Raw genomic sequence first — 12261 nt, forward strand, 5'->3', positions numbered from 1 at the left:
AAAATAGACAACAAACCAGCCAGCTGCATGTAGGCAACTTAGAGACCTTTAAACAAAGGAATCTTTAGAGATCCTTAGGGATCTTTTAATAAAGAAATATGTATGTAGGTTACTCTGAAAGCAATGCCGCCTATTTATTTCCATGGAAACTATAACAGATACAAAAAGCACAATAACACTGCCAAATTCTCAGCTACAAAACTCTATTTTGCAACATAGTCACCACCATTAGCTCTGCATTTTTACCAGTAATGAACAAGAGCGTGCGTGCCCTGCTTGTAAAAATCTGCACCAGTGGAGGTGACCCACGGTCTCTGTTACCACTGCTGAAATGCACTGATGTCATGGGCCAACACAATAAAATAAGAGGCATTACTTTCAGAGCAGCCCTCATTCGAAGTAGCAACTTTCAGTGCTGCCAAAATTGTAAATAAGGGCAATTGTGTGGAAAATTTTATCCCTGGAATAAGCAGAAATTTTTTTTTTTGCATTTTATTTCAAGGTTTAAAAAAATCTATTTCAAAAGAAAAGCTGTCCAATGCCTCATTTGCTGTTTTCTCTGTGATTAATAAACAGATTTTAAGAAGAGTATGGAGGAATCTGGGGTAAAGTGAAATATCTGAGTAGACTCATGCTTTCGCTTCTGCTCAGGATGATGGACAATGTATAAATTTATGTTGTCAAATTCAAATTAACTAAGCCAAATTAAAAAAAAACCTCAAAAGCTGAAGCTGCCATGCCTGCCAAAAGTTAGACTACCTTGTCCAAGTCAATTACGTTAGGATACCCATCTGGCCATAGCTTGTGCATTGCAGTGCAGCCTCTTGGATTCTTACCACTCCAGTGAGTAAAAATGAAAATAAAAGCAAGCAGAAGAAATCCCAGGGGACTGCGGCTGCAGGAGGCGAAAAATTGGTGCTTCTTGCTTGCCTGTCTCTTCCCAGCTTCCTGCCCCCTTCGGCGTGTGAGAAAGACGAGCGGAGTTTGTGCGCTTTGGAAACTCGATAGGAGGCAGCAGCTGATCTTCCCATCACCAGCCTAAAAATAATTCACTCCAGGGCTCGGAGCTGCTTCGCTAAGTGGAGGAAAATCCTGCCGCCGGGATGATATTGATCACATAGCACAACCGAGTGAAAATTGGGGTTGGTATTTTGGTTTTGTGTTTGCAAAGGTAAGCTGCAGAGTTTGCTCTAACAGCCAGCAGGCGCGCGGGGCATGCAGTGACCCCCCCCGTCGTCCCCGCTAACTGCCTCCTCCTCCTCCTTTATATCTGTGGGACAGGGCTGCTCCTTGTTCTTTCCTGGGATTACGACTCAGATCTGTTTTCCTTTTCCTTTTCCATTCTCAGGCATTCTCAGGCTTTCCAGTCCCCTACTGCTGATGTTTTCTTTGCCGCTCTGCTCAGGGTTCTGTTTCTTTTTTTAAACCGTCCTGTCTTAGCATGTGGAGTCATAGGTTTTGCAGCAGGCAGCATAGCATGTCAATGCTTGAAACTGCATTGCGTTAAGGAGCTTAACAAAAAAGAAAAATAAATGTTTTGGATGCATGAGAGTGCTGCTGATGTTGGTGTGCGATGCCTTTCAGAGTCAGTACCGCGTTTAGTTGTTTTGCTGTTGGGATTTTCTCTGTGTTTGGGGCCTGATCCAAAACCTGCTGAAGTCAATGGGATTCCTTGCATTAGCTTTAGTGAGGTTTGGATCATGCTGCTGGTGTACGCCAGTGAGCGATGCAAATGCCGAAAAGCATCTGAAGTAATTCATCACCTTAAGGCCCAAGGTAACCGGGACAGTGCTTAGAGAGGAGGCAGGGTGTATCTAGGGCAGTTGGTCACAGCTGAAATAGAAATGAAAAGGAAAACAATGTTTTGTGCTGGACCATTTGGGATAAAAGAGATTTTTAATGAACAGCACTTTTTTGCCATTGCTTTAGCAATACTCTTTGCAAATAATCCTTATTTGTAATTTACAGGTTCCATTAGATCAGGTGCTTTCAGGGAGGTAGGAAAAATAAACCAATAGGTTCATACCAGGAAAGGAAGAGATTCAGAGCACTAACCTAATATCTGTGGCAAGGTAGGCCTTCCATAGGACTCATTGAACCTACAAATTCATAATTTGATCTTTGGTAAATTTTTCTCTATGAAATTCAGGAAGGAAGGAAAAATCTTGCTTTTGTAAAGACTCCATTATTCAGAAATTAAGAACCAACTACTTTTGCAAAACTCTGAGTACTTTCTCTGTTCTGCATCTGTATGTGTACACATACCCATGTATATATGAATACTTGTATATATGCATATGTGGACATATAATGCACATTATAAGTAAGACAAAAAATATATATATATGAACTGAGACCCGAGTATATTCTGTAAGTTGATATGTTTTAAATGGGAAATGCAGCTATTGATTTTTTTTTTAATATAGGCAGCAGAAATACTGAACCAAAAACTTTTCAAAAGTTTCATATTTCCCCCAAGTAAGGTCCACCTGAGGACTGTATTTATGCTCTTTCCTTTACAGTTCTATCTTGCAGAGCGTGCAGAACAGAGTGATAATCCAGGTAAGATAAAACTCTTGAATATGAAGGCTTTAAGCCCAATTTAAAAGACCCTAAGATAATTAAAATATATTTAACTAGAATTCTTACAGTTTTGCACTCAGTGAGGATGTTTTTATTGTTTTTATGAAAATTTACATTATCTACCACTTTCCCATTGTATTCTTTTCTGTAGCTTAGGTAAAATGTATCTCAGGAATTAACTCTATGTCTTAAGAATTCCATGTTTAAGTTTGTTAAAGTTAGATTTGTAAGAGTTTAGGCTAAATGCTACATCACATTCATGCTTAATACTTTGTCCTTTTTCTTTTTTCTTCCCCAAATGCTTTTTGTTCCTGAAACTCTTTGGTACTGATTTCTGTTAAGTATATTATGACAATGTCTGTACACCTTAACCCAGAACCAGAAAATCTCAGTTTGACAGTTGTGGAGATTTTAGGATGAAAATGTAAATGCTTAAAGGGCATAAGTTTTTTTAGCTATTTCATTGCAGGGTGAGCTCCTGTTCAGATAGTTCACATCCTCATTAAATTAAACCAAGAGGGAATCAGATTCCCAAATGATGTCAAGGAGAGCTGAAACTCTCTGTCCACTGGCACCATCATGGACCCATCCTCTTGACTGTTCTTTCCATTCCCCTCCTCTGCAAAGTTCTGCTTTTTGCTTTAGCTTGCAGCTGGCTGCTCTACAAAGGCTGTTTTTAAGGGGAGAAGGAAAAAACACCTCTGAAAATTTGTGACTGGTTCTGTGTTTGTAAAGACTGAGGTTAAAGTGAGGGATTTGTCATTAATTTTGTAGGAAAAGTCCTCCAGTGTACAAAAGATAAAACAAAAAATTACCTGACATTTGGCAGCCTTATTGGGGTGCTGAATGTAGCGCATGGACTTACTATCAGAAGATCTTTATCACACTAATGCATTCCCCCTGACTGAAATGCTACGTTAAACCTAGCATGCTTGGCAACGTTATTATAAAATATAACATTCCTGCTATAATTAGTAGTGAAGCAAATAGGTAATGATATACTCACTTTGGTGCAGTCAGCTCAGCATAATTTGATGGCCTACCGTGTTAAACAGAAAAAGAAGTTATAGCAGAGAAATCCTTTTTTTTCCTTTTTTTTTTTTTGTAATAGCTATGAGTATTTTTCTTCTGAAACGTGTGTGCAAGGATCTCAGCATATATCCTGAAAAGCTACTGCCACCTGATGAGAAATAGTGGTCAATAACTTCAGATGGCCAACAAATTTCAAAACAATCTGTCCCTTCCTGTATAGTCAAGTTTGGGTCATGCATTTTGTTGTTTTAAAGTGGCTGTCAGGATGAACTTCTTGCAACCATTGTTGATCAGTAGACAAAGCCATTTGTCTGCAAATAAGCCTACAGCTCCAAACATCACAAACTGGGCACAGGCTTAGAAAAAGGGTCTTGGTAATCTGTATGGGAAGACGAGGGCTGTGTGCTTTCCAGTGGCTGTCCCTTCCTTTGAGACACATAGGCAAAGATTTGCTAAGAAACCAGTGGGCCTTTTCCTGTGACTCATGGGTCCCCAAGTTTGTCTTGACTCAGGTAACACTGAAATTGAAGTATGGCAGCTGCCCCAGCTCAGCTCCAATCTCATCTCAGGCTTGCAGCAAGCAAGGCGTCTTATCTAGGAAACAGTATCTTGCTGATAGCAGTCAGTTAGTTCTGAGAGTTAATATTTGCGTGGCTCCCCATTGTACTGTGTGGAGTGCAGTGAAGCAGGTGGCTGCCTAGAGCAGCTCCTGAGGTGATAAGCACGTGGCTTTGCTACTCAATTCACCTGGTTACAGTTCCTGTAAGAGAAGCTCAGCATTGCTGCCAGCATCACCAAGGAAGAGTTGACAGTCAGGTGTAGAAGGGCAGCTGCTTCTGGGGAAGGTGATAACCTTCCGGAGTTGCAACATCCTCTGCTTTTCTCCCTGCCACTGCTTACAACAGAAATCTCTCCAAATCACTCCTGTACGTCTGCAGCCTAACTTTCCCTTTTTGATCTCTCCCTTCGTATACTCTGTAGTGTGAAAAGTCTGTTTCCACATATAAAAAATCTTCACTGAATTTAATTATGTACTTGCATGATGCTTTGCACCAAGTGAAACCAACAGCACTTTCTCATGTAGGCAATATACAGCCATTCACCTCTCTACAGGTGTTTTTGTGACTGAACCCTGACATAGTCTTACTAAAGCCAATGGAAGGGAAGCCTAATTATTATTAAGAATCCAAATTTGTCCAGGTGTCAGTCATGTAAGTGTTCCATCTTATTTTCTAAATCTATCTGTAGTTTTTGAGAAGTCTCCAGGGAGACCTCATTGTGGCCTTCCAGTACTTGAAGGGATCTTATAAGCAGGAGGGGACCCATCTTTTTACATGGTCTAATAGTGATAGGACAAGGGGGAATGGCTTTAAACTAAAAGAGGGGAGGTTCAGGTGAGATGTTAGGAGGAAATTCTTTACTCAGAGTGATGAGACATTGGCAGAGACTGCCCAGAGAAGCAGTGGATGCCCCATCTCTGGAGGCAATCAAGGCCAGGTTGGATGGGGCCCTGGGCAGCCTGAGCTGGGGGGTGGCAACCATGTCCACAGCAGGAGGCTGGAAAAGGGTAAACTGTGGGGTCCCTTCCAACACAAGCCGTTCTATGATTTCATCATTTTGATGAGATTCAGCAGCAGGCAAAACTGCAAATTTTCACAATATTTCTAAATTTGATTTTCCATTTTCACATTTTCCTTTTGTTAAAAGAAATCTTATGGTATTGCAGAACAGGAGACATTAAAGCCTTTTCAGTCTGCTTTTTCTTGATGATCTGCTGTCAAGATCTTCCAAACTGTCTTTGTTTCCAAGCTCAATTTTTTGAGTGAAAAATTTCAAACATGCATCTCCAGGAAGGAAGGAAGGAAGGATCACTGGAATATTAATCTTTCCTACCATTCTTATCTCTTCTGCTCCCTAACGCTGCCACATGGCGCTAGACACGTGTCCTGAAATGGGTGCTGTTAAAAAGGAAAGTTGGAGCTGATGAGCATTTTATGAGATGAAATCACAAGCTGCATTGGGTCAACACTGCATCGTGACACTGACAAGAATGCTTTAATAGATTTTAAGCCAGGGGAGCATTATTAAAGGTGGTAGCTGGATATGCGCCGTTTATACGTACCTTTGAAAATGATCACCAGTGTGATGGGCACTGTCTTTATATATTTATATTATTGATAAGACCAGATTCTCTCCTCTAAAGGGCATAAAGGGCAGTGTTTTTTTAAGACAGTGTATTGTCAAACTTACTTTGTTCCAAAACCAGGCTCAGCAAAGTTGCTACGAATATTTCTTGATAACTTCCAGGGACTAACACTTGAGGTCTAGGACGAAACTTCTGCAGACTGGTGGTTAGGTGCTCCCCAAGCTAGGAGAGAGCACTCTACAAGTAGTCAATTGTCCATTTCCCTTCCAGAAAAATGGAAAAAAAAACAAGTTTCCCTTAGCTTCTTTTAGACACAGTTTTAATCATTTCTCCTAGATTTATTTTTGACTATAAGCCAAAAACTACAATGGAAGTCAGTGATTCAGTGTTTGATGGAACCCAGGATCCCCCCCTGCCTTTCAGTACCAACCCAACCACTAGACCACAATAGCATCTATGCTGTGTCAGAAAGGAGCCTTATTTGTGGGAAAGGGAGGAAAATTCCCAGCAGAACTCCCTTGGACTTCTGACCTTCAGTAAAAATGAGGAAACAACACATCTGATTTTCAAGAGATTATCACTGCCATTATGATACTCTTAAAGGAGACATGTCAAGCTTTTACAAATTAAAAACAATCTCCTTGAAATATTCTATTTTTAAGTTCCATATTTGTCCTGTTAATAACTCCTTAGTCTATTCAGAAGGAATTCAAGTTAACATAATGCCTACTTTGCATTTTGAATCTTTTACCATTTTGAATATATCTTTTATATTAGCATGTAATGACAGATTGATAGTGGTTGTATCATGCTATTCATTCTAGGCAATGGGCCACATTATCTATCAAATTTTGTTCTACAGAAATTGAGTGAGTTGCCCATCAGCTGTTGCACCGCAGTAAGTACATGCATCCATTTCTGTACCATGTAACCCAGAGTTACGCTTACCTTCTGGTAAATGTCAGTCCATGAATCACTGATGTGTTTGGAAAAAGCGCTGTATTTATCACCTTCTTTCCAATGAAACTAACTTTAGAAGTTTCAGAGATGTATTCCAGCATGGATTATGCTTTCGGGACCCAGCAAAATCCATTTAAAATTAAAAAAAAATGGGGGTTAGCAGAAGTTCAAAGTGGCTCTTTGAACTCCGTATTCTTTTGAAGATCTTTATGTTTGTGTTCTCTCTAAGGGAGTAATTGAGCAGTTTACGCTTGCCTTGCTATGCTTACCTTTTTTAAATAAGTAAACTCATAAAACTAATCTGAATCATTTGAGGAAATAAGGAAAGCATTTCTCCCCACTGAACTAACTTTTTAAAAAAACTGTATTTGTGTATTTTTTGCATCTATGTGTTCTGATTCCACAAATCAGATGCCCAAGTTATTACAGAAAGATGTGTTAACCAAAGTATACAGTAGGCTTTGCTGAGTTAAAGACATTCTTTCCATTTAGTATGTAAATCTGGAAAACATGTTGTAAGGAAATAAATTTACCTAACATATTCTACAACACTATATTGCTGAGCATAAATTTGGGGAAAATAAACCACCAAGAAAACATTTTTATTTGATCTTCCTATAAAGAAGAATGAACAAAAGAATAATGAACAGATTGATAAAATCCAGAAGCTGGCCATAACTCTAGATCATGCTGTGGCCCACACTCCGTAAGTATGAATGCGTGAGTTTATCTTTGTGTCCAAAGATACTCTCACAAGAAATTACAGAAGCCAAAGCCTGGCTTAGCTGAGGTTAAGCATGTGCATTAGGATTTGCAGGATCAAACACAAATGCTGATTTACTGCCTATGTAATCTTCAGAACAACTTGCTTTGATTAAGAGTTTGGCATTTTGTCTGGAATGAGTAGTGTGTGTGACCACTGTTGTTCTATGAGGCAGTGCAAAAATGTAAAATGTTAGTGAATTCAAAGCTATCAAGTCACAAATATCAAAGATTCAAGCTACACTGAAAATGTATTGCAATAAATCATACAAACAGAATTGTACAGAAGGTGTTGGCTTACCAAGGTAGCAGTAACACACAGGATTCAACTAATGTGAATTTGAGTTTTCTTACTACAAGTGGAAATAATTTTTTTCCAAAACTTTCTTGTTTCACCCTAACACTTGTCCATATAACATTAGAAGACATTGAACAGTATATTCAATGGATAAGTACTCATTTAATGTATTTAATACAAGCACAGCCTTCATTCTCACGCATTTATACATGATCAGGTCACAAAACATTTTCAAAATACAACAAAGTAATTCTTTGTCAGATGTTCAGTGTGCTCCACATGTATCTCTTTATTTTATTTATTTCATGTTTGGCTAAAAGAAATTCTAGTAGTCTTGGTTGTCAGCTTGCGCTTCAACACATCTCTTATATTCTCTTTTTTTTTGTATTACGCAGAACTTCTGGAAGCAATGAGGCTCGCATTTTGTGGTAACGACAATGCTTCAGCATACAACATCACTGCTGGTGTCCTTAGAAATGTCTGCTTTGTGGATGCTCTCAACTTGGTTCCCCACGTCTTCTTGCTTTTTATCACCTTTCCAATTTTGTTCATTGGTGAGTTATTCAATGGAGCCATGCAATCTTACAAGCACTTGAACATACATTTAAACTCAGCCATGTTGATGTGTGCTTGGAGGCCTGTGGTGCAAACTATTAGGTGCTTTGTATTTACTAATGTTAAGAAAGAAAAGAAAGAATGGCTTAACACAGAGAACCTGAAACAAACCCACTTGAAATAGTGGGAATTTTAGATACAAATCTGAAGAAAACAGCATGGGAAAATTTATGGGAACCAGAGAAATCAGTTCCAAATGCTTTGAAACTTCTCTCTGGGAAAGCTTTCTTCAGATTTGAAATTAGCAACTTGCAATCTTTGCTATTATTGGATACTAGAAGACTTAGGACAGGGAGTCTGAATTCCCTTGAAGTTATGCAAATTTCAGAGAATGTTGTGGATCTAAGGCTAGGAGAATTGTAGGAATAATTCTTTCTTTTGCCAACATTTGGTAACAAAAGGAGAGCAAAGGAGATGATCTTTTCCCATGGGAATGAAAATAAGAAAAGATGAATCTCTCTCAAATAATTTAAGGAATTAGAAGAGCTCAAGTTTATATACTCTTGTTAAAAAGCCCTGTTTAAACAAGTACTCTAATGACAATTTTTCTCCACTGTTGTCTCTTTATCCTAGGTATATGCAGTGATGAAATAAATACAGTTTAGTATTTTTTCAGGGCTGTCAAACAATGACATTCTAAGTTATCATAGTGCATAAAGACACTTGAATGTCTGTTAAAAAAGCAATAAATAAGAATAAAAATTAAATATTCTCCTGATAATAGCGTAAGAAATTACATGTCACTTCTTCCATGGTGTTACGTATTGGCATAGTAATATATATCTTCCATGAGGAAGATTTTAATTTGGGACTATATTTGAACTAGAGTCTTAAGGAGTTCCATCACACAAAATGAATCCAAAGTGTTTTAATAGCAGGCAGCAGGAACCTGTGGGCTGAGACACGAAGTAACTAGAAATCAAAGAAAAGATCCAGTGTCTGCAAGCTAATTAAATAATTAAACAGGGGGACAATAAATGAATTTTAACAGAAGAATAATTAAGGATGGGAAAACAAACAAACAAAAAAGCAAATTACAAGGGTAATGGAGGACTCTCTCCAACAGAAATCCTTACAATGGTGCTGGATCTTTCTTTGAGATAATTTCTGAGTCATCCTTGAGTTACAGGATGTTCTGCAAAAATGTCTGACTGAAACTCAATGCAAGGTCTGTGGGTAGACCATCATTCCTTGTTATCAACTTGTAGCAAGTTCTTTCAATATTTTTGCAGATATTATGCAATTAAGTTTGAAATAGCATTGTGGCCACTAAGAATTCACTCTATTTTCTACCAGTGTTAGGAACAAAGGATGATATCTTAAATTATATGGAATATATGTATATATACAATTATTTTTTTTCTGTTTTGCACCATGATTGTCAGCACAAATAGCTGTTGGACGGCGCTTAAGAGCCAACTGGAGTCCACAATACTGAGTGAATGCAAAACTAAAAATTGATGGTGAAACTTGTGTGCTGACGTATGGGCAAAAGGAGATAAAAATGAAAAGCAACTTGGAGGAGACGAAGATAGGAGTAAGGTCAAAGAAAGTCTTATTAGATTAGGAAAATCTTTGAACTCTATTATAGACAGTGTTTGAGATAAACAGAAGGAAGACTGAATATTTTGTTCCTGCAGTACTGTATGTATTAAATAAGGATTAAATGGTGATAACCTAACTATTTCCAAGAATTAACAAGCATAAATTCTTGTTTATGTTTCTGAGTCTCTTGATGAGCCTGTAGGCATTATGAGATTCTGTCTTTCCTCAAGGCAGGGGCTTTGAAATTAGGTGATCTTTAAGGTCTCTTCCAACCATTCTAGGAGATTCTGTGATCCTTGTGTATCAAAATCACATCCTGAATTTTAAAATCAGTCCTGCAGTTACTGAAATACTGATGCTCACTATCCTAGTCAAATTTCTCTTTTTTGTTTTGTTTTGTTTTTTACTTCCCTAAATTAGCTATTTGGGGGTTTATCTCCATGCTTCAGTAAGTCCACCAGTGAGTTCCAGAATTTGCCTTACAGTAAGAGGGATATGTACAGGCCAAAGCATTCAGACTAACAGCAGAACAGACCTACAGCAGGATGGGAAAGGGCAGAATACAAGTTGCCTTAGAGAGCAACATGTAGGACCGGGATTGACAGGTTAACCTCTCCTCAGCCCTCAGCTCCCTCCAGCACTGACACATCTATCAGGTTCTTGGTGTTCTGCTTGTCATCAGGGTGGTGGCTTCAGAGACAATCTTGTCTGAAGAGGATAGTTGATATCTGAGGAAGCGAAACTGAAATAAACTACAAAATTAATTAATTGATTAAACCAGCTGAGTTCTGATGGTCTACTGGGAGATTAGAGTGTGCAAAATGGGAAAAATATGAAAACACCATCATTTCAGTTCTGTCAGCCTCTATTGTGTGAGGGTGAGACCCTGAGAGGTTTTTATTGCCTTTCTCATCTTTATTTTAGGCTGGGGGCCTCTTCCCTTTGATTTTAAGTTTAGGAATTCTTTTGTCCTGTTGTCTACAAAGTTAGATCTAAGTTATTGGGGTCTACCTGGCAACTCAGACAATCCTGGATCATGTCCAGGTAGTAACAACAGCCTCCCTCCATGCTCTTGTAGCACTTCTGTACTGATTCTAGACTATGAAGCATAACCTATGGCTTAGAACAGGGAACAAATCACTATATCTTTGGCTGGCTGTGTGATAACCTTCCTCCTTTACTACTATTATTTTCCAGGTTGGGGAAGCCAAAGCTCCAAAGTCCAGATTCACCACAATACATGGCTGCACTTTCCTGGGCACAATCTGCGGTGGATTCTGACATTCACTCTCCTGTTTGTACATGTCTGTGAAATAGCAGAGGGCATAGTTTCTGATACGTAAGTGACAATGATAGGTGGATAGCCAAGCTAACTGAATTTGTAAGTGTACTCTGTTAACATGTGACATGCTTGCTAGCAAGGTGTAGAGAGTTTTAGTTCTTTTGTTTTTTGTTTTTTTTTTTTCCCCCAAAAAAGATGGAGCACCATTTCAGAAATGTATATTTTAATAGGATATTGAACTGGTTGTTCTTAGCACATCGTTATTCTTCTGTCCAGATATAACAGCTAGTAAATATTGACAGAAGTTAATGTATTCACTTGGAAAAAAAACAACTTTTGGTCACTAGGAAAGTCATATTTGTCATCTTAGTTACATTTGCAGAACACCTAGCAATGTAACAATGGTGTTACAATGTAACCAAAGTAACTAATTTATGCTTATTTAATTTCAGACAAATGAAATCTCGACATCTCCATCTCTTTCTGCCAGCTATAATGGGATTTGTGGCTGCCACTGTGTCCATAGTCTATTACCATAATATTGAAACATCTAACTTTCCAAAGTTACTGTTGGGTAAGTTGGAGTCTGATCGTGTACTCTTAAGAAAAACAGCAGTTTTGCCAAAGCCAGCTTGCTTAAATTGAAAAGGATGATGAAATGCAGGAGAATATAAAAAGAGAGAGGAGTAATTTTCTGTTCATAGAACTTGGATTTTTGTAGGAGTTATTGTGCCCTTTATTAGGTACACGTTGAAAACTACTTTTAAAAATGATCACCGAAGGGAAAACATAGTGAGCCTATAGTAATACTAGCATGAGCTTTAGAGTGTTTTTTAATACTGTTCATTATTTTATGTCAAAGACTTGTATTCATTCAAAATAGCTATTTGGAAAGGCCTTTTTAAATAGTAATCTCTTCAGAAGACATCCTGTGCAGATGGCTGTTTTTTTCTCAGCATCCTTTGAGGCTGACTCCAAGATTTTCCAGCCTAATGGTTAATACCACCCCTTACTTTTTCCAAATAGGGGTGGAGGTGT

The 12261-nt window shown here is 38.3% G+C and overlaps 1 protein-coding gene across 13 annotated transcripts in view; it reads left to right on the forward strand.

The window, feature by feature from the left end:
• The window catches only part of ABCC9 (ATP binding cassette subfamily C member 9), a 75159-nt gene continuing 63678 nt past the window's right edge, over positions 781-12261 (forward strand). Inside the window, exons 1-8 of one of the 13 annotated variants that reach the window (XM_021391754.1) lie at positions 781-843; positions 945-1171; positions 1969-2072; positions 2523-2562; positions 6586-6659; positions 8177-8335; positions 11139-11280; positions 11676-11797. In XM_021391754.1, the coding sequence (XP_021247429.1) occupies positions 8191-8335; positions 11139-11280; positions 11676-11797 (409 nt within the window). In that variant the 5' untranslated portion in view covers positions 781-843; positions 945-1171; positions 1969-2072; ... (1 more) ...; positions 6586-6659; positions 8177-8190. Of the gene's footprint in view, positions 844-933; positions 1172-1968; positions 2073-2522; positions 2563-6585; positions 6660-8176; positions 8336-11138; positions 11281-11675; positions 11798-12261 lie in introns of those variants that run through there. The other 12 variants (XM_021391786.1, XM_021391730.1, XM_021391765.1 and 9 more) reach the window with 12 other exon arrangements.

This window comes from Numida meleagris, chromosome 1, assembly GCF_002078875.1.
Source record: "Numida meleagris isolate 19003 breed g44 Domestic line chromosome 1, NumMel1.0, whole genome shotgun sequence".
Classification (NCBI taxonomy): Eukaryota; Metazoa; Chordata; class Aves; order Galliformes; family Numididae; genus Numida; species Numida meleagris.